Here is a 27,843-nt window from a genome sequence, read left to right as displayed (position 1 = left end):
ACATCTGCTGTCTTTATATTTTGCACAGTACTAGGGGACATTTTCTGTTTCTGTGGTGTTGCATTGTATGCGGAGTCTGGCATCTTGGGGGTTCAGTTTAATTTCTGTCTAAATAGAAAGTTTATGATTACTTATTCTATAGTGGATTAGGGTGTACTTGTATTTGTGAAAAAGACATGGCTTTCAATTGGCATTGACTGTGCAGGATCGATGATCTGTACTATTTTGTCTGGTTTCGTTTTACAATAGGTGAATTGATGTTCTAGTGTTCACTGTAGTGTTTAAGATGCTTTCCTTTTCCTTGTGTGACTCATAGAAATTACTGCTTATGGTATGCTAGAATTGCTCTATAGGTCCCGAGTGCTTTGCATTCTCGGTATGCCTAGTACTGGATTTTGGAAGGGGGTGTGAAAAAATGACCGGCCCCGGGTGTCAAATACCCTAGGTATGCCACTGGGAATACATGTTCAGGTCAGCAAGTCTCTCCTCTTATGTCTTGTAACGCAAATCCCATACCATTCTCGTAGCTTTTCTTTGCACCGCTTCAATTCTTTTTACATCCTTCGCAAGATACGGCCTCCAAAACTGAACACAGTACTCCAGGTGGGGCCTCACCAACGACTTATACAGGGGCATTAAAACCTCTTTTCTTCTGCTGGTGACACCTCTCTCTATACAGCCTAGCAACCTTCTCGCTACGGCCACCGCCTTGTCACACTGTTTCGTCACCTTCAGATCCTCAGATACTATTACCCCAAGATCCCTCTCCCCATCCGTACCTAGCAGACTCTCACCGCCTAACACATATGCCTCTCTTGGATTTCTACTTCCTAAGTGCATAGAATTCACAACCCCAGAAAAGATGCAGGAGTTCCAGGTGTCTGCCTGTGTGAGGTCTTTTTCCTTGTGGGAAAAGGAGAGAGAAAATACTGAACTATTGGGGAGGAAGAGGAAGAGGAGGCAGGGATATGCTGGACCGTGGAGGTGAAGGGGAAAGGGAAGAGGGTGCACTCAAGGTACCTCCTATGTCAACAAGGAGCCCTGTACCAACTAAAAAGCAGAAATGTTCACCTATATATATTTTTTTGTTTTGTTACATTTGTATCCCGCGCTTTCCCACTCATGGCAGGCTCAATGCAGCTTACATGGGGCAATGGAGGAGGGTTAAGTGACTTGCCCAGAGTCACAAGGAGCTGCCTGTGCCTGAAGTGGGAATTGAACTCAGTTCCCCAGGACCAAAGTCCACCACCTTAACCACTAGGCCACTCCTCCACTGTTGCTACTATTTGAGATTCTACATGGAATGTTGCTATTCCACTAGCAACATTCCATGTAGAAGTCGGCCCTTGCAGATCACCAATATGGCCGTGCAGGCTTCTGCTTCTGTGAGTCTGACGTGCAGGACGTCAGACTCACAGAAACAGAAGCCTGCGCAGCCTTCTACATGGAATGTTGCTAGTGGAATAGCAACATTCCATGTAGAATCTCCAATAGTATCTATTTTATTTTTGTTACATTTGTACCCCGCGCTTTCCCACTCATGGCAGGCTCAATGCGGCTTACATGGGGCAATGGAGGAGGGTTAAGTGACTTACCCAGAGTCACAAGGAGCTGCCTGTGCCTGAAGTAGGAATCAAACTCAGTTCCTCAGTTCCCCAGGACCAAAGTTCACCACCCTAACCACTAGGCCACTCCTCAGAAGGGGATAACATCTGATAAGAATTGATAACACCTGTCTTCCAGATAATGACAAGCCTGTAAGGGCTGCTATCGATGCTTAGGACGGATAACATTGAACATCTAGCTAATGAGAACACAATGTTTAAACTACTAGGATTGTAGGTGTCTCACCTACCCTGTGAGTAGGCTTGAACCTTTAAAAGGAAGGAGTATTAGTATAGGAGAAAATGTTTCTTTACTCAGCACGTAATTCGACTCTGGAATTCGCTGCCGGAGAATGTGGTTAAGGCGGTTAGCTTAGCAGAGTTTAAGAAAGGTTTGTTGTTGTTGTTGTTGTTGGAATGTAATTGTATTTTACATGCATTGCCTGTCACCTATTATTTCTCTGTGATTACTCTGTGACCTCTGATGTGAATTACTTAGAGAGGTCACAGCTATGCAACTTCCTGTGGGGGTTAGATGCAGCAGATGCAGCACATGGAGCACATGGAGCTCATGATCTCTCCTAACCTGAGAGGATCTATGGTGGTGTGAGCATCCATTACCATCTAAGCACATGGAAGGAGCTGATAATACAAATGTATAGTAATATGTATATATAAGCCTGTCTGATTATAATCTAACTACAAACTGTGAGTAAACAGATGTTTTGTTACTTCAACTTTAAAGTGACTCAGCAGTGAATTATTCAGGGGTGAATGAGAGAGAGATGAAGAAAGAAATTAACATTTCTAAAGCTGAAGCTGTGTGTACTAAAATCTGCTAATTATTTACTACAAATAATCCAACAGTTGTTACATTTGTACCCCGCGCTTTCCCACTCATGGCAGGCTCAATGCGGCTTACATATTATATACAGGTACTTATTTGTACCTGGGGCAATGGACGGCTTCCTGAAGGAAAAGGCCATAGAATGTTATTAAATGGACGTAGGGGAAAATCCACTATTCCTGGGAGAAGCAGTACAAAATGCTTTGCTCCGTGGATCTTGTCAGGTGATTATGACCTGGATTGGCCACTGTCGGAGACAGAGTGCTGGGCCAAATGGACCTTTGGTCTGTCCCAGTGTGGCGATGCTTATGTCTTATATTTGATGTGCTGCTAAAAAGAGAAGAAACTGTGTATAGTTAATTCTTTATTTATGACATTTATTATTTCCCACATTTTCCCCACACAAATTCAAGTCCAATGTGACTAACAAGGTACAATATGACAGTATAAAATATGAAATCCTATATAATAATTCTCACCTCCAATTTTCGGTCTCTGCCAGGGACCGTGGCTCCATGGTCTGATTCCGGCAGTAGATCAGTGACGTCATCCACATCACACAGCCTCTTCTATTGCTTCTGTTTCTGCTGTTCGTGTGGTCCCGCCCTTGAAGGCGGGACCACACGAACAGCTGAAACAGAAGAGAAAGAAGAGGCTGTGTGAAGCGGCATCCCTACAGTGCAGGAGGTAAAAACGTGCAGGAGGTGGGGAGGGGGGTCCTGAAACGACAGGGGAGGGAGGGAGGGGGGTCCTTCTTTCGCTTCTGTTTTGGCTGTTCGTGTGGTCCCGCCCTTGAGGGTGGGACCACAGGAACAGCTGAAACAGAAGCAAAAGAAGGGGCTGTGTGAAGCATGCGGGAGGTAAAAACGTGCAGGAGGTGAGGAGGGGGGTCCTGAAATGACAGGGGAGGGAAGGGGGGTCATGACCGACATGGGGGGGAGGGGGTCCTGAAACTACAGAGGGGGGTCCTGAAATGACACGGGGGAGGGGATTCCTGAAAATCAACTGGAAGGGTAGGGGCAGGTCCTGGAACTGGAAGGGGAGGGGGGTCCTGGATCAGGGGGTAGGGGGGGAAGGGAAGAAGGGGGAGGGGAAGAAGGAGAGGAGGAGGGGGAGGGGGTCCTGGAACTCGGAGAGGGGGGAGAGGCGGAGTGGAAAGGGGAGAGGAGGGATGGGAAGAAGTGGCAGGGGGGATCCTGGAACTCACATGTGAAGAAGTGGGAGGGGTTTCAGGAACTCAGACAGGGGTGGAAGGGGGGAGGGGAAGGGGGTTCAGCAAATTCGCTGTGTCTCACATATGAACCCGCACACACTGTCATTCTGACACACACACACTCTTTCACAGACACACTCGCACCCACTCTCACTCTCTCTCTGACACACACAGTCACTCTCACACCAGGGGCATATCTACGTGGGGCCACAGGGGCCTGGGCCCCCGCAGATTTTGCCCTGGACCCCCCTACTGCCGCTGTGGGTAACTTTGCTGGTGGGGGACCCCAACCCCCACCAGCCGAGGTCCGCTTCCTCCTGCCGCTGCGAGGTTTTTTAAGTTCATCGGGATTCGTCCTCCGTCACTCTGTTCTGCTGTTCAAAGAAGCTGCTAGCTGAATGCAGTTTCGGACTGAGTCTGACGTCGCTGCTGCACGTTGTACGTGCAGAACGTCAGACTCATATACAACGTGCAGCAGCGACGTCAGACACAGTCCGAAACTGCATTCAGCTAGCAGTTTCTTTGAACAGCAGCACAGAGTGACGGACGACGAATCCCGATGAAGAACTTAAAAAACCTCGCAGCTGCTGGAGGAAGCGGACCTCGGCTGGTGGGGGTTGGGGTCCCCCACCAGCAAAGGTACCCATGGCGGCGGGGGGGGGGGGGGGGGGGGGGGTCGGAAATGGCGGCGGCGACGGCTGGGGGGGGGGCTATAATGTGCCCCCTCACTCTGGCTTCGGCCCCCGCTACCGCCGACTTTCAGATACGCCTCTGTCTCACACACACACTCTCTCAACCATACACACTACGAGGAAAACCTTGCTAGCGCCTGTTTCCTTAAAAACTGAAACGGGCCTTTTTTATTAGTAAATACCATAATCCCACACATATCAACAAAGGAAAGAATAGTAAATACATGAGCAATGGTGGGAGGGGGGAGAAAAAAACAATCAACCAAAAATGTTTTAAAACGCAAAAATTTCAAAAACGTGAGAAAAACGAAGTAATCATCCTGGGATCTAATGTATTTCGGCAACGAATTCCACCATTTAGTACCTTGGTAAGAAAAAGTAGCAGAATAAAGTGACTTATAGACCACTTTCTTACAGGTAGAAAAATGGGGAAGGGTAGATAGTGGGGTTCCGCAGGGGTCTGTGCTGGGACCGCTGCTTTTTAACATATTTATAAATGATCTAGAGATGGGAGTAACTAGTGAGGTAATTACATTCGCTGATGACACAACGTTGTTCAAAGTTATTAAATCGCAAGAGTATGTGAAAAATTACAAGAGGATCTTAGGATACTGGGCATCCAAATGGCAGATGACGTTTAATGTGAACAAGTGCAAAGTGATGCATGTGGGAAAGAGGGAACTGAATTATAGCTACGTCATGCAAGGTTCCACATTAGGATTCACTGACCAGGAAAGGGAGCTAGGCGTCATCTTTGATGATACGTTGAAACCCTCTGCTCAGTGTGCTGCGGCGGCTAAGAAAGCAAATAGGATGTTAGGTGTTATTAGGAAAGGAATGGAAAACAAAAGTAAGGACATTATATTGCCTTTGTATCGGTCCACGGTGCGACCGCACCTCGAATATTGTGTTCAATTCTGGTCACCACATCTCAAAAAAAAAAAGTGGAATTAGAAAAGGTACAGAGAAGGGTGGCAAAAATGATAAAGGGGATGGGATGACTTCCCTATGAGGAACGGCTACAGCAACTAGGGCTCTTCAGCTTGGAGAAAAGATGGCTGAGGGGAGATATCACCCCTACCACTGCAATATCCCCACCCCTAGCTGTCTGTTCGTCTGTCCAATTTAGATTGTAAGCTCTGTTGAGCAGGGACTGTCTTTTCATGTTCATTTGTACAGCGCTGCGTGAGTCTAGTAGCGCTATAGAAATGTTTAATAGTAGTAGTATGAGCCAAGTATAGGACAGTCAAGCCATTGTGACATCACTGATGAGGTTGGCTCTTAGGCATTGGTGGACTGAGGCATTATGACATCACAATGTCAGCTCTGGTTAAATCACCGCAGCTCTTCAGTACCTTTCCGCTCTCATCTCTCCCTACACGCCTCCCCGTGAACTCCGTTTGCTGGGTAAATGTCTCCTGTCGTCCCCCTTCTCCCCCACTGCTAACTCCCGGCTCCGTTCCTTCTATCTCGCTGCTCCCTATGCCTGGAATAGATTCCCTGAGCCGGTACATCAGGCTCAGTCTCTGGCTGTCTTCAAGTCTAGGCTTAAAGCCCACCTCTTTGCTACTGCTTTCGACTCCTAACCATGACTCTCTTACTCAACACCCTCACTTATCACCCCTACCACTGCAATTTCCCCACCCCTAGCTGTCTGTTCGTCTGTCCAATTTAGATTGTAAGCTCTGTTGAGCAGGGACTGTCTTTTCATGCTCATTTGTACAGCGCTGCGTAAGTCTAGTAGCGCTATAGAAATGTTTAATAGTAGTAGTAGTAGTATGAGCCAAGTATAGGACAGTCAAGCCATTGTGACATCACTGATGAGGTTGGCTCTTAGGCATTGGTGGACTGAGGCATTATGACATCACAATGTCAGCTCTGGTTAAATCACCGCAGCTCCTCAGTACCTTTCCGCTCTCATCTCTCCCTACAATCCTCCCCGTGAACTCCGTTCGCTGGGTAAATGTCTCCTGTCGTCCCCCTTCTCCCCCACTGCTAACTCCCGGCTCCGTTCCTTCTATCTCGCTGCTCCCTATGCCTGGAATAGACTCCCTGAGCCGGTACGTCAGGCTCAGTCTCTGGCTGTCTTCAAGTCTAGGCTTAAAGCCCACCTCTTTGCTACTGCTTTCGACTCCTAACCATGACTCTCTTACTCAACACCCTCACTTATCACCCTCTACCACTGCAATTTCCCCACCCCTAGCTGTCTGTTCGTCTGTCCAATTTAGATTGTAAGCTCTGTTGAGCAGGGACTGTCTTTTCATGTTCATTTGTACAGCGCTGCGTAAGTCTAGTAGCACTATAGAAATGTTTAGTAGTAGTAGTAGATATCATAGAGGTCTATAAAATAATGAGTGGAGTGGAATGGGTAGACGTGAATCACGTATTTACTCTTTCCAAAAATACTAGGACTAGGGGGCATGCAATGAAGCTACAAAGCAGTAAATTTAAAACAAATTGGAGAAAATATTTCTTCACTCAATGTGTAATTAACTCTGGAATTCGTTGTAAGAGAACATAGTAAAAGAAATTAGCTTAGCGGGATTTAAAAAAAGATTTGGATTGCTTCCTAAAAGAAAAGTTCATAAGCCATTATTAAGATGGACGGGGAAAATCCACTGCTTATTTCTAGGATAAGCAGCATAAAATGTACTTTCCAGAGCGTGGCACATGCAGGACTAACCTGGTCGCAGAATTCCGGGCAGTTTGAAGCTTCCTTAAAACATACTCTTTGCAACCAGCGTAGATAGAATTGCAATAATCAAATTGGGCCAAGACTAGAGACTGGACAAGTAACCTAAAAATATCTATTGAAAAAAAGGGCCTGATTCGCTTTAGCGTCTAAAGTACCTTAAAAGATTTAGTGACTACAGAGGACACCTGAGAGTCAAAGAAAAACCGCAAATCAACAATAACCCCCAATATTTTAAGAGTGGTTTCCAAGGGATAAGTAATGCAGTGAAAGCTAAAATTGCTGCAGGGATCATGGTCAAACGGACTGGTTAAAACCAAAAATTTAGTCTTAGCCTGATTTAATTTAAGCCTAAATTCAGAGGCCCAGGAAACCAGTAAGTCAAGGCCTGATTTAATTCTATTTAGAGTTCCATGGATGTCTCCTTGGAAGGAGTACTGCTATGGATTTACAGCCTGCTTCACTGACACAGACTACTCAATAACTACTGCGGATTCTTTTGGATTCGTATTAGGTAAATGAGACTTTTATTAGAGGTTCTAAAATCTACAATGATTAAGATATATACACACAATGATTAGCTATATAACTAAAAAGAAACAATACCTATCTATAAACAATCATTACATCACTGGTCTCTACATCTAAGTAATGCTAATAGTTCCTAGACCAGGAAAAGAAGCAATACAACAATCATCACTGGTCCTTCATCATCCAGGCTCTTATCATCAGCTTGGAGGAGTGGCCTAGTGGTTAGGGTGGTGGACTTTGGTCCTGGGGAACTGAGGAACTGAGTTTGATTCCCACTTCAGGCACAGGCAGCTCCTTGTGACTCTGGGCAAGTCACTTAACCCTCCATTGCCCCAGGTACAAATAAGTACCTGTATATAATATGTAAGCCGCATTGAGCCTGCCATGAGTGGGAAAGCGCAGGGTACAAATGTAACAAAAAGAAAATAGATACTATTGGAGATTCTACATGGAATGTTGCTATTCCACTAGCAACATTCCATGTAGAAGCCTGTGCGGCCACATTGGTGATCTGCAAGGGCCAACTTCTACATGGAATGTTGCTAGTGGAATAGCAACATTCCATGTAGAATCTCAAATAGTAGCAACAGTGGAGGAGTGGCCTAGTGGTTAGGGTGGTGGACTTTGGTCCTGAGGAACTGAGTTTGATTCCCACTTCAGGCACAGGCAGCTCCTTATGACTCTGGGCAAGTCACTTAACCCTCCATTGCCCCAGGTACAAATAAGTACCTGTATACAATATGTAAGCTGCATTGAGCCTGCCATGAGTGGGAAAGCATGGGGTACAAATGTAACAAAAATAAAAATCAGCTGGGTGGGGGGGCCCTGTTCACAGCGAAAGCCCAGAGTTGCTTTGACCAGGGAACATGGTTCTCTGCACAGTTCATACGTTACTCACAAATGAGCTCCCAATTTCAGTGAAAGAAACTCCCCTTTTTATTAGGCTTAGAACTCATGTTCACAGCTAAGGAAAATTACAGGATGCTTCTCTGTTTAGGTAAACAAGCCATGCTGTGGGAATGTGGTTACATGTTTCCTAGTCCAGGTGGCCAGTCTGAACTCGAAAACAGGCCCCATCTTTCCCTTCACATAACAAATTAATTAAAGCTGTGTCTTATCTTCTACATTCCAACTTAATTTCACACAATCAAGGTTAAACAAACATTTTTAAACAGAATTACTTCTAATCACAAATACAGACCCCCGAGTGCACTGGTCGGTCAAGGCAGAGTTGAAAAACAATCTTTAAAATTCACTTTTATTACAGAAGGGGATGTAAACAGTGATATCACCAGCATAAATAAAAGAACTGAATTCCATAGACTCAAGTCTCCTCCTTAGTGGACCCATTATGACATTAAATTGTATTGGAGAAAGAGATAAGATCTTGACATCTTTTCTCTGTCAGACCTTCTCTTCAGGAAACCCTGGAACCAGGCCATGACTTTCCCACAAAGCCCAAACTAGTTTAATAATTTTAACAGGAGATCATGATCCACCACATCAAAGGCACTTGACATGTCGAAATGCATAACCAGAACCTTGTTCCCTAAGTATATTTCTTTCCTAAAGCCAGAGACTAAAGTGGCTAGGATAGTTTCAGTACTATAGTGCAACCTGAAACCAGACTGGGACGCATGAAGCAGGCGAAAGGTGAAGAGGTAGTCAGTGAGCTGGGCTGCAACAATTCCTTCCATCACTTTGGCTATTAAGGGTATGGAAGCAATGGTCCCAACGAGCCCAAAGGATTCTTAGATATAGGGGTTAATATAATAGAACCCTTCTTGACTGGGAAGAGGCCCTGAGTGAACAGGAAAGATAAGTGCTCCCTAACGTGCTCAATGAATGAGCCAGGGGCATTCTTCAGCAGATAACTTGAACATGCATCAAGAATACAATGGGACGAGGTATACTTTGAAAGGAAGAACTTAACTATCCGAGGAGGGCAACTGAAAAGAAGGCCAGAGTCTATCGGCAGGTATTCCAGCCCAATGCTCAACCCATGACACAAGAGAAGCAACACTAGCCAACAAACTGAGAAACTGCCCCTCTAACTTTTGCTATTTTCAACTCGAAGTGGGAAGCCCAATTGTTACGCTGTAGGAGCAATCACATTAGCAACTGTGATCTCATTAGTGGAAAAAACTCTGTGCACCAGCCAGTAGAACTTGTGGGTATTTAAATTAGTGCCACCAATCTGTGCCGTGAAATACCGAGTCTTAGCCTCACAAATTTTCTCTTTGTAATGTTCTCCAAAGTAGTTTATTAACATCAGATCTATCTTTAGACCACTTCCTTTCAAGTTTTCTACATTGTCTCTTGAGCAGGGCCGTTCTTAGCAAGTGCGGGGCCCTGTGCAGACCAATTTGATGGGGCCCCATCCTAGCCCTGCCCCACCCTAGCTCTACCCCCACCCTAGCTCCACCCCTCCGAGCTCCAGGGCCCCCTCCCTCTGAGCTCCAGGGCCAGCCACCCCTCCCTCTGAGCTCCCAACGAGCTCCAGGACCATCCCCCCCTCCCTCTGAGCTCCCTCCGAGTTCCAGGGCCCCCCTCCCTCTGAGCTCCAAGGCGGCCCCCCTCCCAGCTCCAAGGCCCCCCTCCCTCCGAGGCCTCCCTCCGAGCTCTAGGAGCCTCCCGCCCTCCCTCCGAATTTTAAAAATCATCTTACCTCGTCGGGTTACAGTGGCAGGCAGCAACAGTGAAAAGCGTGCGAGCTCAGCGCTTCAGAAGCCTTCCTTTCTCTTTCTCAGCTCTGGTCCCAACTCCCGCCCTCATTTCCTGTTTCTGCAAGGGCAGGAGGGAGGGACCAGAGCTGAGAGAGGGAAGGGAAGGGAAAGCTCCTGAAGCACCGAGCAGCTCGCACGCTTTTCACTGCTGCCGCCTGCTGCCATAACCCAAACAAGGTAACTTAGATGACTTTTAAAATTCAGAGGGAGGGGGACTGGAACTCAGGCGGTTGGGGTGGAGTTCAGGCGCGCTGCGCGGGACCCCCTTGAGCGCAAGGCCCTATGCGGTCGCCTCGCCCTAAGACCGGCCCTGCTCTTGAGTATGAGAAGGGCATGATGGACTGTACAGGTCTTTATCTGCGTTCATTTACTACTAGTAAAAAAAGCCCGTTTCTGACACAAATGAAACGGGCGCTAGCAAGGTTTTCCTCGGAGTGTGTATGTTTGAGAGAGTTTATGTGAGAGTGACTGTGTGTGAGAGAGAGAGTGAATGTGCGAGTGTGTGTGTGTGTGTGTGTGTGAGAGAGAGAGAGAGAGTGAGTCTGGGTGCGAGTGTGTCTGTGTGAGAGAGAGTGTGTGTGTGAGAATGAGAGTGTGTGCAAGTGTGTATGTGAGACACAGTGTGTGAGAGAGAGAGTGTGTGTGAGACAGACTCTCTGTGAGACTGAGTGTATGAGACCAAGAGAGTGTGTGAGTGACTGTGTGACACATAGAGAGTGAATGTGATACAGTGTGTTGAGAGTGAGAGAGAGAAAGACATTGACTGTGAGAGAGAGTGTGTGAGAGAGAGAGTGCAAAGCGGAGATAAGGAGGGCAAAAAAGGACTTTGAGAAGAAATTAGCGTTGGAAGCAAAAATACATAGTAAAAATTTTTTTAGATACATTAAAAGCAGGAAACCGGCCAAAGAGTCGGTTGGGCCGCTGGACGAAAATGGTGTTAAAGGGGCGATCAAGGAGGACAAAGCCGTAGTGGAGAAATTAAATGAATTCTTTGCTTCGGTCTTCACCGAGGAGGATTTGGGGGGGACACCGGTGCCGGAAAGAATATTTGAAGCGGGGGAGTCGGAGAAACTAAACAAATTCTCTGTAACCTTGGAGGATGTAATGGGTCAGTTCAGCAAGCTGAAGAGTAGTAAATCACCGGGACCTGATGGTATTCATCCCAGAGTATTAATAGAACTAAAAAATGAACTTGCGGAGCTACTGTTAGAAATATGCAATCTGTCCCTAAAATCGAGTGTAGTACCGGAAGACTGGAGGGTAGCCAATGTTATTCCGATTTTTAAGAAGGGTTCCAAAGGAGATCCGGGAAATTATAGACCGGTGAGTCTGACGTCGGTGCCGGGCAAGATGGTGGAGGCTATTATTAAGAATAAAATTGCAGAGCATATACAAAAACATGGACTGATGAGACAAAGTCAGCACGGATTTAGTGAAGGGAAGTCTTGCCTCACCAATCTAATGCATTTTTTTGAGGGGGTAAGCAAACATGTGGACAATGGGGAGCCGGTTGATATTGTATATCTGGATTTTCAGAAGGCGTTTGACAAAGTGCCGCACGAAAGACTCCTGAAGAAATTGCTGAGTCATGGAATCGGAGGTAGGGTATTATTATGGATTAAGAACTGGTTGAAAGATAGGAAGCAGAGAGTAGGATTGCGTGGCCAGTATTCTCAGTGGAGGAGGGTAGTTAGTGGGGTCCCGCAGGGGTCTGTGCTGGGTCCGTTGCTTTTTAATGTATTTATAAATGACCTAGAGATGGGAATAACTAGTGAGGTAATTAAATTCGCCGATGACACAAAATTATTCAGGGTCGTCAAGTCGCAGGAGGAATGTGAACGATTACAGGAGGACCTTGCGAGACTGGGAGAATGGGCGTGCAAGTGGCAGATGAAGTTCAATGTTGACAAGTGCAAAGTGATGCATGTGGGTAAGAGGAACCCGAATTATAGCTACGTCTTGCAAGGTTCCGCGTTAGGAGTTACGGATCAAGAAAGGGATCTGGGTGTCGTCGTCGATGATACGCTGAAACCTTCTGCTCAGTGTGCTGCTGCGGCTAGGAAAGCGAATAGAATGTTGGGTGTTATTAGGAAGGATATGGAGTCCAGGTGTGCGGATGTTATAATGCCGTTGTATCGCTCCATGGTGCGACCGCACCTGGAGTATTGTGTTCAGTACTGGTCTCCGTATCTCAAAAAAGATATAGTAGAATTGGAAAAGGTACAGCGAAGGGCGACGAAAATGATAGTGGGGATGGGACGACTTTCCTATGAAGAGAGGCTGAGAAGGCTAGGGCTTTTCAGCTTGGAGAAGAGACGGCTGAGGGGAGATATGATAGAAGTGTATAAAATAATGAGTGGAATGGATCGGGTGGATGTGAAGCGACTGTTCACGCTATCCAAAATACTAGGACTAGAGGGCATGAGTTGAAGCTACAGTGTGGTAAATTTAAAACGAATCGGAGAAAATTTTTCTTCACCCAACGTGTAATTAGACTCTGGAATTCGTTGCCGGAGAACGTGGTACGGGCGGTTAGCTTGACGGAGTTTAAAAAGGGGTTAGATAGATTCCTAAAGGACAAGTCCATAGACCGCTATTAAATGGACTTGGAAAAATTCCGCATTTTTAGGTATAACTTGTCTGGAATGTTTTTACGTTTGGGGAGCGTGCCAGGTGCCCTTGACCTGGATTGGCCACTGTCGGTGACAGGATGCTGGGCTAGATGGACCTTTGGTCTTTCCCAGTATGGCACTACTTATGTACTTATGTACTTATGAGTGTGTGTGTGTGACAGAGATACCTCCCCCCCCCCACCCCGGTGTCAGGCCTCCCCCCCTCTCTCTCTGGTGTCTGAGCGTTACTGTGCAGGACGCTGAGCTCTGGCTGTGCTTCAAGGAACTGACCAATCCTATTTATGTTTAAACTGTTTTATTGATGTCACAGTTTACAACATGTATAGATCAATAAACATATACTTAATACAAATCTCTGTCTTCTTTAACAAAAACTTTAACTGAAGTGTCATCAAACTTTTCTGTGAATTTTCTTCCCTTTCCCCCACCCCCCTTCCCCCTATACCCTTGCCTTAATGTTATCACATCAACACAATTCCAATAGGCATATATATTAGCTTTCCATTCCTCCCCCTCCAGTGAGTGTGTTCACCAATAGGCTGCGAGCTCTGCCTGATAGAGCCTGCACATACGGTTCCCAGACTTCCCAGAAGCGTTGTTTACTTCTAGGACTACTGTTCATAGCACGTGCTTCCATCCGCACCAGAGAGTGAAGCGAACTCCTCCACTGCCAGAAGGATGGTCCTATTTCTTGTGTCCAGTATTGTAAAATACATTGTTTCCCAATAATAAGTGCCTTATATACAAATAAGCTTTCTTTGTAACGCATAATTGACCCACTTCCCCTCAGTCCTAGCACAACAGTTTTAGGCGTAATCCAAAGCTTCCTATGCAGCAGAGCCTCGCAATATTCCAGCACTGGACCCCAAAACTTTTTAATAACAGAACATCCCCAAAACATGTGATACAGTGTTGCTCTCTGAAAATTACATTTACTGCAATGTGCTTCTTGCAATCTACCTGCATAATAAGCCTGTATGGGAGAGAAGTATGCTCTCAGAATGATTCTAAATTGTATCTCCCTATGTCTGGCACTAGTCACTTTATGTACAATCTCCTTCAATGACTGGGCTATATCTCCACTGCTAATCTCTACCCTCAAATCCTCAGACCATCGTCTAGCCACTGCCTCATAGCTGCGGTACGGGGCAATCATACTTAACTGTTTATACAGTGTTGACACCGAAGTCTGTTCTCTTCCCTGAGGCAGAAACAAATTCACCAGTAGCTCATACATCCCTTTATCACATTTTTCTCTATGTAAGTTCTCAATATAGCTATGAAGCTGATAATAATCATACCATGTCACATTCTCTACTCCCACCATATCCTCTAAAGCCTCCCTGGATATAGCCTTCCCCGTTTCTTGTATGACATCCGCCACTAATACCACTCCTTCCTGTGCCCACTTGATAAATTTCGGGTGAGCATTCCCTGGTTCAAATGCTCCATTCCCAACTAGTGGGAGGAGATCCGTACACCGTGGGTTCTTATTTAGTCTCCTCAATATGTACTGCCATATACTTCGCATTGGGTGTAATAAAATATGATGACGCCATTCCTTAGGTAACATTTTACCCTCAACATGTAACATATAATAGGGATGATATGGTCTAAACAATGCACACTCAATATTCCATGCCGTATGCTCTTCTGTTTCCAAAACCCAATCCGCTAGGTGCCGAGCCAAACAGGCCCAATTATATTGTTTAATATCGGGCAGCCCCAAACCTCCCTCTGTCCTTTTCCCATAAAGATAGTCCAATTTAACTTTAGCCCTTTTCCCACTCCAACAGAACCTAGTCATCATTCCTCGAAGCTTCTTTATATCTTTAGTCTGTAATATTATAGGCAGCTGTCTTAGTACATACAGCCATTTTGGAAAGAGCATCATTGCATACAAACCAACTCGTCCACTTAAAGTTATAGGTAGCCCCTCCCATACTGCTAATTTATGTCGCGTATACTGCAGTAACTTATCAACATTCTGTCTATATAATCTACTCAGATCTCCTGTTAGTGTTATGCCTAGGTATTTAAACTCCTCATTCGCCCATCTCAGTGGAAACTTTCCCTTCCATTGCTCCCTTACCGTATTAGTTGTGGGCAATCCCTCTGACTTTTGAAAATTCAATTTAAATCCCGAGAAGGCCCCATATTCTTCAAAAACCTCCATCAACACCGGCAGCGATCTCTCCGGTCTATCTAGATGAACCAAAATGTCATCGGCAAACGCCGAGATCTTAAATTCTCTGGTTCCCAATTGTATACCTTCAATCTCAGTGTTGCCCATAATTTCCCTGACCAAGGGGTCTAATGTGATAGCAAAAAGTAAAGGGGACAAAGGGCATCCCTGTCTGGTTCCTCTATTAATGACAAAGCTTCGAGAGTACGCTCCGTTGATCAGCACTCTCGCCATAGGGTTCTTATATAATATAGAGATTGCTTGTGTAAAATAGCCTTCAAAGCCATACACCCTTAATGAAGCAAACAGGAACTCCCACTCGACCCGATCAAACGCCTTTTCGGCGTCGAAACTGATCAAGAGGGAATCCCCACCCCTCCTGCGCACACTCTCCATTGATGCCAATATCAGCCTAATATTTTTCCCACTCTGTCTCCCTTGCACAAAGCCTACCTGAGGGGTCGCAACTATGCTCGGTAACACTTTTGCCAATCTCGAAGCCAAAATTTTTGCCAACAGCTTGGCCTCATAGCTGATCAAAGAAATTGGTCTATAAGAATCTGGTAAGGCCGGATCTCTCTCAGGTTTTGGAAAGACCATTATGTCCGCAAGTCGCAAAGACTGCGGGAGTTCCCCTAATTCAACTGATCTATTGAAGGCTTTAGTCAAGGGGTCTCCTATGTCCTGCATTAAGATTTTATACAATTCAGCCCTAAATCCATCTGGCCCCGCAGCCTTATGTAATGCACTGGCTTTTATTTCTCTAAGGACCTCCTCCGTCTCAATCGGTTTATTTAGCTCCCTCTTCTGTTGCTCTGAGATCTTTGGCTTATTGACGTTCTCTAGGTATATATCAGGATCTAAATCATCATCATCATTTTTAGCATATAGCCTAGCATAGTAATCCCTAAAGACATCTCGTATCTCTGTATCATCATGTACCAGGCCTCCCCTCTGTGTCTTAAGCACCAATACTCTCCTCTGCCCCTTCGCCTTCCTCACTAGACCTGCCATCATCTTCCCTGGTTTATTACCGAACCTATATAATTGATATCTATAATATTCAGCAGATTTACTGGCTCGCTGATGTAGCAGTTCATTTAGGGCTACCTGAGTGGCTAGCAATTGCTCTCGGATATGATTTGCGGACCTTTGTCCATACGACCTCCTCAATTGCACCAACTGTTCCCCCAATCTGATGATCTCTCGATCTCTCTGTTTTTTCTTTCTGACACTGTATGCTATAATCTCACCCCTTAAAACAGCCTTCCCAGCCTCCCAGAACAGTATCGGTGTATCTACATGAGATGCATTATGTAGTGTATATTCTTCCCATTTCCCCCTAATATATGTCCAGAAATCCTGATCATAATACAGATCCATGGGAAATATCCATCTAAACTGTCTACTTTGTGAATTCTGATCTTTAAATTCAATAAATATTGCCGCATGATCAGATATAATCGTAGGATCAATTGCAGCCTCTGAGATGCCTGCAAAGCTGTCCTCATCTATCAGTAGGTAATCTATTCGTGATTGCGTGTGGTGGGCTCTAGAGTAGTGCGTATAGTCTTTGGTATTTGGGTTTAGAACCCTCCACACATCAACCACTCCCAAGGCTCCACACAGCAGATTGATACCTTTATCCATCTCCCCTAGCGCACCTGCTACATTATGTGATTTATCCATGGTGGAATCCGCTACCACATTGAAGTCCCTCCCAATTATCTTCTGCGAAACATTAAATTGCTGCATCTTGCTGATGAGAATATGGAAGAATTTCTTACAGTACACATTAGGGGCATAAATATTACTGATAAGGTATGTAGTGTCATTCACCTTGACCTGTGCCAGAATGTATCTCCCTTCAGGATCAATACACATCTGCCCCACCTCGACCTGGAGGGATTTGTGGAACAATATCACCACCCCGGCCTTCTTCCCCACCGCTGGGGCCTCCAGCACTGTCCCCACCCACCAGGTCTTAAGTTTGTCATGCTCCTGAGACGATAAATGTGTCTCCTGGAGGAGTGCTATATCTGCTCTTTTCTTTTTAAGACTATGAAGTATTTTCTTTCGCTTAATGGGAGATGAAATACCTCCCACATTCCAGGAGTATACCTTTAGTCCCATCAATCTCCTATATCTCGCTCTTGCATCAACATATGTTCCACATCTATAAGAGTGCAGTCATGGTGTCCCAGCAGCACCACTCCTACTATTCTTTTCATCAGCCACTCATCATTCAACTCACTCACACATCTCTTCTGACCCCATATACAGTACCTAATTGAAATTCTGTTAACCAAACCCTATATTTCCCCCAGCCTCCCACCCCCCCTCCCACACCCCTATCTCCCATCCTTCAAATCCTCCCTCCCTCCCTCCTGTTCAAAGAACTAGTCACTTATTAACACCTGCACTCACCCTACAGTTACCGTTTACCCATCCAACCCTTTCCAGGCCCCGCAGCCTACCCATTCACAATTTTACAGGTCACTTCTCATATACCAGTCTTTGATCATCTTCTTTTGCAACGGCCAGGAAATAGTTCAGCAATTCCATGCTGGGTCTCAGTTCTATGTGGTCATTCAGTCGTATTCTGCAGTTCGCCCTGCAGAAATTCAATATTGTATTCCTCGGTCCATAGCTGTTTCCCCTGTTGTCATATTATGTATTGTCACGTCCACAAGATCCCCTATCTTCAAGCTCTGTTCATATCATAATTAGGTTACATCTCCATCATTCAGTATTCAAGACTTGAAAGCTTATGGCAGCTCCCCTAGAGTAGCTCTCCATGTTAAGATAGTCTCAAATAATCCACTGTCCTGAGTTTATCCACTATATGCTTCTATAGTTGTATCCTTCCTCCTGGAGGGTCTATTCACCCCCATGTTGTTGAATATATGCTTTAGCTGCTTCAACTGTATCAAAAAATTTTGTAGCTCCATTGATCGTGAGGCGCAGCTTAGCCGGATATAGAAGCGCAAATTTTATTTTTTTGTTGAAAAGATCCGTACATAAAGGCGCGAAGGACTTCCTCCTCATTTGCACCTGCTGTGAATAATCCTGAAAACAAAGGATCTTCTTATCTTGGTAGGTGAGGGTACTACCTCCTCTTATCGCGTCCAGAATATGTTGTTTATGACGAAAGTTCAGAGATTTTAATATGACCACTCGTGGCCTGGTCACTGGCTGTCGCGGAGGCCCAACTCTATGAGCCCGTTCAACACAAAAACTCTGTAATTTGTCCTCGATGTGTAAAGACTGCGGCAGCCATTCCTCCAAAAAGGTAGGCAGATCTTTATCCAAGAGCGATTCTGGAAGTCCAACCAGACGCAGGTTATTTCGCCTGCCTCTGTTCTCCAAATCATCGATCTTTGTCTCCAAATCCTGTACCCGCCGTTCTAATTTCTTATTAATCTCCTTCTGCGCCCCCACAGTCTCCTCCATCTCTGAAATCCGCTGTAAACCTTCATCCAGCTCCAGATTCATACTATCAATACGCTCATGAGCCTCCTCCGTCCGATCAAACAATTGCTGGAGTTTCTTATCCAACGCCGCCTCGACCGCTGCTGTTACCTCGGCCGTAATCTCCGTCAGCCATGCGGATCCCACCGCTAGTTCTCCAGGATCTCGCTGGTCGGCCATCTTGTTATCTGGCAGTTTCGATTTATCTCGCTCTCTCCTCACCGATTTCGCTGCCATTCTGTTGTTCTCTGCCTGATCTTTGATCACTAATCGTTCTCTCACCTTATATGAGCAAGGTTGTAGCGTTTCGCACCTTGGGTAAGTCAAATTATCGGATTTTCGGGTGAATGTGCGCGGAGCCTAGCTTTCCAGCGTCAGCCCTGCACCATGGCGTCACGTGACCTCTTGACCAATCCTATTTAATAGAATGCACCTCCAACATTCTGAAGCCGAGAAACATCGTGTGGTTGGTCACTTCTGCTTGTGACGAACCCGGAAGTACGTGATGTCAATTCAGGAGATGGATACAAAGAGCAGGAATGCCTATCTCAGCCACTTCACTTTTAGAACGTTGGGAAAGTGAGGCTTCATTAGAACGTTGGAGGTGCGTTTTATATAGAGAGATGTTACTAATGGGCTCATTTTCGAAAGAGATGACCTTCTCCCAGGGATGTCCAAATTGGTATAATCGAAACCCGATTTAGGACGTCTCCAACTGCACTCCGTCGCAAGGACGGCCAAAATTCAAGGGGGAGTGTCACAGGTGTAGCGAAGGCGGGACTTGGGCGTGCCTAACACTTGGATGTCCTTGACCCATAATCGAAAAAAAAAAAACAAGGACGTCCCTGATGAACACTTGGACGTTTTCACCCGGACCTGTTTTTCTTACGACTAAGGCACAAAAAGGTGCCCGAAATGACCAGATGACCACCGGAGAGAATCGGGGATGACCTCCAGTTACTTCCCCAGTGGTCACTAACGCCCTCCCACCCTCAAAAAAAATCTTTAAAAATATGCCGTGCTAGCCTCTGTGTCAGCCTCAGCTGTCATACTCAGGTCCATGACAGCGCATGCAGGTCCCAGGACCAGTTTTAGTGGGTACTGCAGTGCACTTCAGACAGGCGGACCCAGGCCCATACCCCCCCTACCTGTTACATAGTAACATAGTAAATGACGGCAGAAAAAGACCTGCACGGCCCATCCGGTCTGCCCAACAAGATAAACTCATATGTGCTACGTTTTGTGTATACCTTACCTTGATTTGTACCTGTCCTTTTCAGGGCACAGACCGTATAAGTCTGCCCAACACTATCCCCGCCTCCCAACCACCACTCCCGCCTCCCACCACCGGCTCTGGCACAGACCGTATAAGTCTGCCCAGCACCATCCCCACTACTACTACTACTACTTAACATTTCTAGAGCGCTACTAGGGTTACGCAGCGCTGTACAATTTAACAAAGAGACAGTCCCTGCTCAAAGAGCTTACAATCTAAAGCACCAGTCCCGCCTCCCACCACCAGCTCTGGCACAGACCGTATAAGTCTGCCCAGCACCATCCCTGCCTCCCACCACCGGCTCTGCCACCCAATCTCGGCTAAGCTCCTTAGGATCCATTCCTTCTGAACAGGATTCCTTTATGTTTACATTTGTGAAGGAAACAGTGAGCCCTCCAAAACCCACCGCAAACCCACTGTACCCACATCTAAGTGCCCCCCTTTACCCGTAAGGGCTATGGTAGTGGTGTACGGTTGTGAGTAGTGGTGGTTGGGGGGCTCAGCACACAAGGTAAGGGAGCTATGTTCCTGGGAGCATTTTATGAAGTCCACTGCCCAGTTGGTGTCCTGGCATGTCAGGGGACCAGTGCACTACAAATGCTGGTTCCTCCCACGACCAAATGGCTTGCATTTGGACATTTTTGACATGGACGTCTTTGGTTTTGAAAATCGCCGAAAGTCAGAAACGTCCATGTCTAGGGATGACCAAATCCAGGGTCGTCCTAATTTAAGGATTTGGACGTCTCTGATGGTTTTTTCGAAACGAAAGATGGATGTCCATCTTTTTTCGAAAATACGGGTTTCCCTGCCCCTGGATTTCACCGTTTTGCAAGGACGTCCTTTTTGAAAATGCCCCTCCACATGATCGAACCAGGGAGACACTTAGCAAATGAGCTGAGGCTTGATTTTGAGCAGGGCTAGGCTAGAATAAGTTTGCAGCATCTGACCCACTGAAGCATAATTCTGCAGCCACAGGCGACGGAAGCAGCGGACTACTGCATATACTGGTCCAAAAAGTAATTGGATCTATTCTGCCCCTGGACTTGCAAAAAGAAGGATTGTTGTTAACTGACACAGAAGTGAGAACTCAAGTTTTGCTTGGTCAGACCAAGGTACATGCACCCAACCTAGATTTCCTAGGTTGGGTGCATGTAAAGTACATAAGTATTGCCATACTGGATCTGATGCCTGCTTGTTCAACCTCGTAGCCTAAATCCTAGTCCTGGCTCAGTCCCTCAACTATAAAATGAGAGCATTTCCCTCTTTTCCCATTGCACCAGGCTTCTACTAGGCAGCCACCTAGATACACATGAAAAGCAAAAAGGTGGTTATACATATTCATTGTAGATGCTTTGAAAGCCTAACTGGCTGTGGAGTCCCCAGGACAGATTTAAGAAGTCCTGGTGTACCCTTTGGCTCTTCCAATGGATTTGTCCTTTCAGTGTGGATGGTGCCGATTTTTGTAATTGTCCCCATGAGATAAAAAACAACAAAGCAGTGGAATCAAATGCATTTATTGGAACAATACCCGACGTGGCCACGTTTCGCCCTCAGGCTGCGTCAGGGGTATAAACTATAAAAACAAAACAAGTATAAAAACATGTATAACCATACATATTAACAATGTCATAAGCATGATTCAACTAATAAAAGGCAATTATTTAAAAAAAGAGATTCAACATATATAAAACAATCCTTTAAGAGTTCTAAAAAAACATGTTTATACATGATATCATCTATAAAACAAAATATTTATAATTATCATTAAAATCATACATCACATAACATTTTTATCAGAACATCTACAATTACTCATATCACATTTATAACTCTCAATAAAAAATGTTAAGATCATACAATTAGAATCAAAACATTTCAATGAAGAGGGGAAGAAATTTCTTTATACCTATCAAAAGTGTATGTAAATATATCATACACACTAGTAGTTCCAAAAATCTAGTTCTACACAGATATAAAAACAAAAATAAAAATATCATCAGACAAGAAGCATATCTAAATGTGCACAAAACTTTTAAAAGACTCTAGACATTCTAGTTTCTCCACTGATATTCTTAACACAAAACCAAAAAAAACTCCTTAGAAATAAATAACCAGTCCACATTACTGCTAGAGGCAGGAAACAGTTCACTGAATAAAAGACTTCTCTTTTTGATAAAAATTGTATGTGATGTATGATTTTAATTATAATTATAAATATTTGTTTTACAGATGATATCATGTATGTCTATACATATTTTTTTAGAACTCTTAAAGGATTGTTTTATATATGTTGAATCTCTTTTCTTAAATAATTGCCTTTTATTAGTTGAATCATGCTTATGACATTGTTAATATGTATGGTTATACATGTTTTTATACTTGTTTTGTTTTTATAGTTTATACCCCTGACGCAGCCTGAGGGCGAAACATGGCCACGTCGGGTATTGTTCCAATAAATGCATTTGATTCCACTGCTTTGTTGTTTTTTATCTACTGTTTTGTAAGCAGTTGTGTGCCTTTTTGTTTTTTTGTATTGTCCCCATGAGGCCAGCAGAAACTCAGTGACACTAGTGTCCCGTGGTTTCACGGGATCATTCATGGGGGAGAGTGGAATGGAGAAATGAGAATGGAATTCAGGAAAGCCTGGGACTGATACAGAGAGCCATCTCACTGGGGAAAGTGAGGAGAAGGCTGGAGTTTGGTTGGGATCCATGGTACTGCAGGAAAAAGGGGAAGTGGTGATATCTGTGCTCTAGGGGCGTATTTATTCCAGGTGTGTGTGTTGCATATGCATACCCTGGGAGAATGCCCCTCCCCCACTATGCCTTAAAATCATCTCCCTCCAGTCTTCAGCTGGGCAGCAGCGGCTGCAGCACTTCTAGGCTGCCTGTCGCCTGCACAGGGAAATCGTGAACCGTTCTGAAAAAAGGGGGATGAAGGATATATTTGGGGAATTGCATTAACCTGCATTGTATAGTATTTAATGTTTATTTACAATAATGTTAGAAAGGCAGTTTTTAGGGATTTTACACATGGCAAATGTGCCACAAGATAAATATTGTTAGAAAGTCTGACTTATTAATTAGGCTGGATTAATAGTAACTCACTTTGATTGAGGGTCAGATGAATTCTTTCTGCTGCTGACTGGAGTGGTGAAGGAGCTATTTTCTCTGTACTTAGATGGTACATAAGTACGTAAGTATTGCCATACTGGGAAAGACCAAAGGTCCATCGAGCCCAGCATCCTGTTTCCAACAGTGGCCAATCCAGGTCACAGATACCCGGCAAGATCCTAAAAATGTACAAAACATTTTATACTGCTTATCCCAGAAATAGTGGATTTTCCCCAAGTCCATTTAATAACGGTCTATGGACTTTTCCTTTAGGAAGCCGTCCAAACCTTTTTTAAACTCTGCTAAGCTAACCGCCTTTACCACATTCTCTGGCAACGAATTCCAGAGTTTAATTACACGTTGAGTGAAGAAAGATTTTCTCCGATTCGTTTTAAATTTACTACATTGTAGCTTCATCGCATGCCCCCTAGTCTTAGTATTTTTGGAAAGCGTGAACAGACGCTTCACATCTACCCGTTCAACTCCACTCATTATTTATAGACCTCTATCTGAGGTTCAGATGAATTATTTCTGCTGCTGGTTGGAGTGGTGAAGGAGATCCTTGCCGGAAAAGAAACCTGTTTGGCAGATTTGTTAAGAATGGAACCTGGCTTGTCCCAGAGAGATTCAATGAAGGTCCAGAGAGGTGCAGATCATCCGGCAGGCAGGGTCCAGGGAGAAGAGAAAGGGGTGGACTGTGTTCCAGGGTTTATAATTTCTTGTTGGGCCAATAGGCTAAGGTCAGGTGGGGTGTATTGATCCAATGAAAACTCAGCGATAGCTGAAAACTAGTTCTATCTAGTTTTTTATATTTATTTATTTATTTATTTATTACATTTGTATCCCACATTTTCCCACCTATTTGCAGGCTCAATGTGGCTTACATAATACTGTAAAGGCGATCGCCAAGTCCACTAAGGATAGTATATTCATGGAGCGTAGTAATTGGTAAGGGTTCTTGGCTGGCCATCTGCTGTGTTATACACCCAGAAGGTACTTGACAGGATTAGGTGGGTCATTGGCTGTGAGTTTCGGATAGATAGGCTTTCTTTTGTCAGAGTAGGTGGGTCATGGTCTGGGAGTTTCACTGTCTTTTGTTAAGTCCTGTCTCTGTGATTGCTGTCAATATGCAGACTTTGTTCTCTGGAGATGTGGTGATTGTATCCACCCAGCTAGTTCTAATGTTATAAGCTATCAGTGGCCTTCAGGGGGATGGGGCTAGTTTCTGATATCTGCTCAAGTTGCCATATGTAAATACTAGTAAAAAAGGCCCGTTTCTGTTTGAAAGGAAACGGGCGCTAGCAAGGTTTTCCTCTGAGTGTGTATGTTTGAGAGAGTGTATGTGAGAGTGACTGTGTGAGAGAGGCTTCTGTTCCTGCCGCTGTGCATTCCCCGTGTTATGCTAATTTGCTGCTCCCTGTATCGTGGCTCCGCCCCTCTCCCTTCTACTGGCTAATCTGGTGTGGGTTGTGTGACATCACTATTATCCACTCCAACATGATCCACGGTTCCAGGCAGCCTCCTGTTTTTTGAAGGGCGGGACAGTTCACAGAGAAAACCCTAGTGCCACTGCCTGGCAAAGACTGCAGTGGAGCAAGGTGATTTTACAGAACCAGGGGAACGGGACGAAGGGGATACCAGGGACCTGGAAGTCCGAGGTTTGGGGGGCAGGGGGGGCACACCCATGTTAAACATTTCTTCCTACACTTCTGTGATCTAGCACCAGTTGCTCTGTTTGTAATTTTTATAGACATGGCTGCCTTTTACATGGCTCTGTAGAAGCTCCATCCGTACTTTTTTGTAATCATTTTTTATTTATGAGCTAGACTACTTGGTAAATTCATGAGCGTAGGTCAGTGACAAAAAAGTGTATCGTATATTTGAGTGTTTACAATTCTGATAAAATTTTATCTTTCTTTTTCTCTCAAAGACATCAAGATCAAGCATGAAGAATTCTCTCAGTTTAAGTGGCTCCGGATTTGACGGTCTTTTTGATGACTATGATTACAACATCAGCACAATCTTTCCAAGTTATGACGCAAATCCCTGCACCAATACACAGAGCATTAATAAGAACTTTGTGATTATAGTCTATGTCCTTGTCTTCTTCTTGAGCCTGGTGGGAAACTCTCTTGTAGTTCTGGTTATCTGCTACAACAAGATCAAGCGGTCTTCCACTGATGTTTATCTCTTGAATCTGGCCATCGCAGACATCCTCTTTGCCATCACATTGCCTTTCTGGGCCATATACAAGGCTCATGAGTGGATTTTTGGAACCTTCATGTGCAAAGTCATCTCTGCTGTACAAGAAGTCAACTTCTACAGTGGAATTCTCTTACTGGCATGCATTAGTATTGACCGATACTTAGCTATTGTCCATGCTATGGAAACTGTCACTCAAAAGAGGCACTTGGTTAAATTTATATGCGTGGGCATCTGGATTTTCTCCATTATGCTCTCTGTACCCGTCCTTCTCTACAGGACAGTTTTCGACTCTCCTCAGAAATTTAAAGTTTGCCATGAGGATCTGGGGCCACAAGGAACAGACCAATTGAGAATCATCTTGCGAGTCAGCCGGCACATCATTGGGTTCTTCCTTCCGTTACTAATCATGCTTTTCTGCTATAGCTTTACCATAAAAACTCTCTGCCAAACCAAGAGTAGCCAGAAACACCGGGCCATGAAGGTCATTTTTGCTGTGGTGCTAGTCTTTCTCTGCTGCTGGCTACCCTACAACATCACAGTCGTTGTAGATTCATTGATGAGAAGCAACATTGTGAATCAGACCTGTGAGGTGAGGAATCAAGTTGATACTGCCCTGTCTGTGACGGAGATTTTTGGATTCATACACAGCTGTATCAACCCAATTCTATATGCCTTTATTGGGCAGAAATTCAGAAACAGCTTCCTCAGGATCTTGGTTACCAAAGGCATCGTCAGTAAAAATTTCTTTTCACGGTATGGCCGAGGTTCTGTTGCCTCCACATCTGGAAACACTTCTACAACCCTGTAGGTGCAAAGACGGACAGCTCTCTTGCCGTGAAGACCAACACCATATTCTAGTCTGCACTTTCACTATGTGTCTTTTTTTTGGACCCAGATGTTCTCCCCTGCTTCCATTTCTTCCAGCTCAGTCAGAACCAAATTGGAACCTTGAGTCTTCGTTTGCACTAGCCAGGGACTCCCCACCCCCACCCCCTCTATTTTACATCTTCCTCCCCTTCTTTCCTGCCCACACATACTTGATTTAGGTCATTGCAGTGACCATTCTGGGCCAAAGAATATGGAGCCTGGTTTTTTTTTATTATTACATTTGTACCCTGCGCTTTCCCACTCATGGCAGGCTCAATGCGGCTTACATGGGGCAATGGAGGGTTAAGTGACTTGCCCAGAGTCCCACTAGCAACATTCCATGTAGAAGTCGGCCCTTGCAGATCACCAATGTGGCCGCGCAGGCTTCTGCTTCTGTGAGTCTGACGTCCTGCACGTACATGCAGGACGTCAGACTCACAGAAACAGAAGCCTGCGCAGCCTTCTACATGGAATGTTGCTAGTGGAATAGCAACATTCCATGTAGAATCTCCAATAGTAGCAACATTCCATGTAGAATCTCCAATAGTATCTATTTTATTTTTGTTACAGTTGTACCCTGCGCTTTCCCACTCATGGCAGACTCAATGCGGCTTACATGGGGCAATGGAGGGTTAAGTGACATGCCCAGAGTCACAAGGAGCTGTCTGTGTCTGAAGTGGGAATTGAACTCAGTTCACCAAGACCAAAACCCACCACCCTAACCACTAGGCCACTCCTCCACTGTTGCTACTATTTGAGATTCTACATGGAATGTTGCAACATTCCATGTAGAATCTCCAATAGTAGCAACAGAATCTCAATAGTAGCAACATTCCATGTAGAATCTCCAATAGTATCTATTTTATTTTTGTTACATTTGTACCCTGCGCTTTCCCACTCATGGCAGACTCAATGCGGCTTACATGGGGCAATGGAGGGTTAAGTGACTTGCCCAGAGCCCCACTAGCAACATTCCATGTAGAAGTCGGCACTTACAGATCACCAATGTGGCAGGCTTCTGCTTCTGAGTCTGACGTTCTGCACCGTACGTGCAGGATGTCAGACTCACAGAAACAGAAGCCTGCGCAGCCTTCTACATGGAATGTTGCTAGTGGAATAGCAACATTCCATGTAGAATCTCCAATAGTGGCAACATTCCATGTAGAATCTCCAATAGTAGCAACATTCCATGTAGCAACATTCCATGTAGAATCTCCAATAGTATCTATTTTATTTTTGTTACATTTGTACCCTGCGCTTTCCCACTCATGGCAGGCTCAATGCGGCTTACATGGGGCAATGGAGGGTTAAGTGACTTGCCCAGAGTCACAAGGAGCTGCCTGTGCCGGGAATCGAACTCAGTTCCTCAGGACCAAAGTCCACCACCCTAACCACTAGGCCACTCCTCTGAACCTAACAAACAAGCCCCTAATCCAGCCACCATTCTAGGCATCATTTCACACAATGGCCAGTTCCGCCACTGACCTGAGAAGCAGAAATTCCACCCCAGGAACTGAAGTAGGGACTTTCCACCCAGAAGTGCAGAGCATGTGAAAGGCAATTCTGTAACTGGGCACGTGCAAGATATGTGTAAGCAGTGGCGTAGCTACGTGGGGCCACGCCGTAGATTTGGCCCTGGACCCCCCTGCCGATGACCCTCTCCACCCCTTCTCCCACCGCCAACCCTCCCCCGCTGCCGCCGTCACCTACCTTTGCTGGCGAGGGACCCCAACCCCCGCCAGCCGAGGTCCTCTTCTTCCGGCGCAAGGCTTCGTTCTGTTTCTGAGT

General features: G+C 45.2%; 1 protein-coding gene across 1 annotated transcript in view; it reads left to right on the top strand.

Annotated features, from left to right (window-relative positions):
* The window catches only part of LOC115474904 (C-X-C chemokine receptor type 1-like), a 42,641-nt gene extending 16,294 nt beyond the window's left edge, over window positions 1-26,347 (top strand). Inside the window, exon 2 of the mRNA XM_030210597.1 lies at window positions 24,914-26,347. Coding sequence (XP_030066457.1) covers window positions 24,929-25,996 — 1,068 coding nt within the window. The 5' untranslated portion in view covers window positions 24,914-24,928 and the 3' untranslated portion in view covers window positions 25,997-26,347. The remainder of the gene's footprint in view (window positions 1-24,913) is intronic.
* Window positions 26,348-27,843: the final 1,496 nt, after the last annotated feature.

Source organism: Microcaecilia unicolor, chromosome 7, assembly GCF_901765095.1.
Source record: "Microcaecilia unicolor chromosome 7, aMicUni1.1, whole genome shotgun sequence".
Lineage (NCBI taxonomy): Eukaryota > Metazoa > Chordata > Amphibia > Gymnophiona > Siphonopidae > Microcaecilia > Microcaecilia unicolor.
This window is presented reverse-complemented; position numbering and strand designations above follow the sequence as displayed.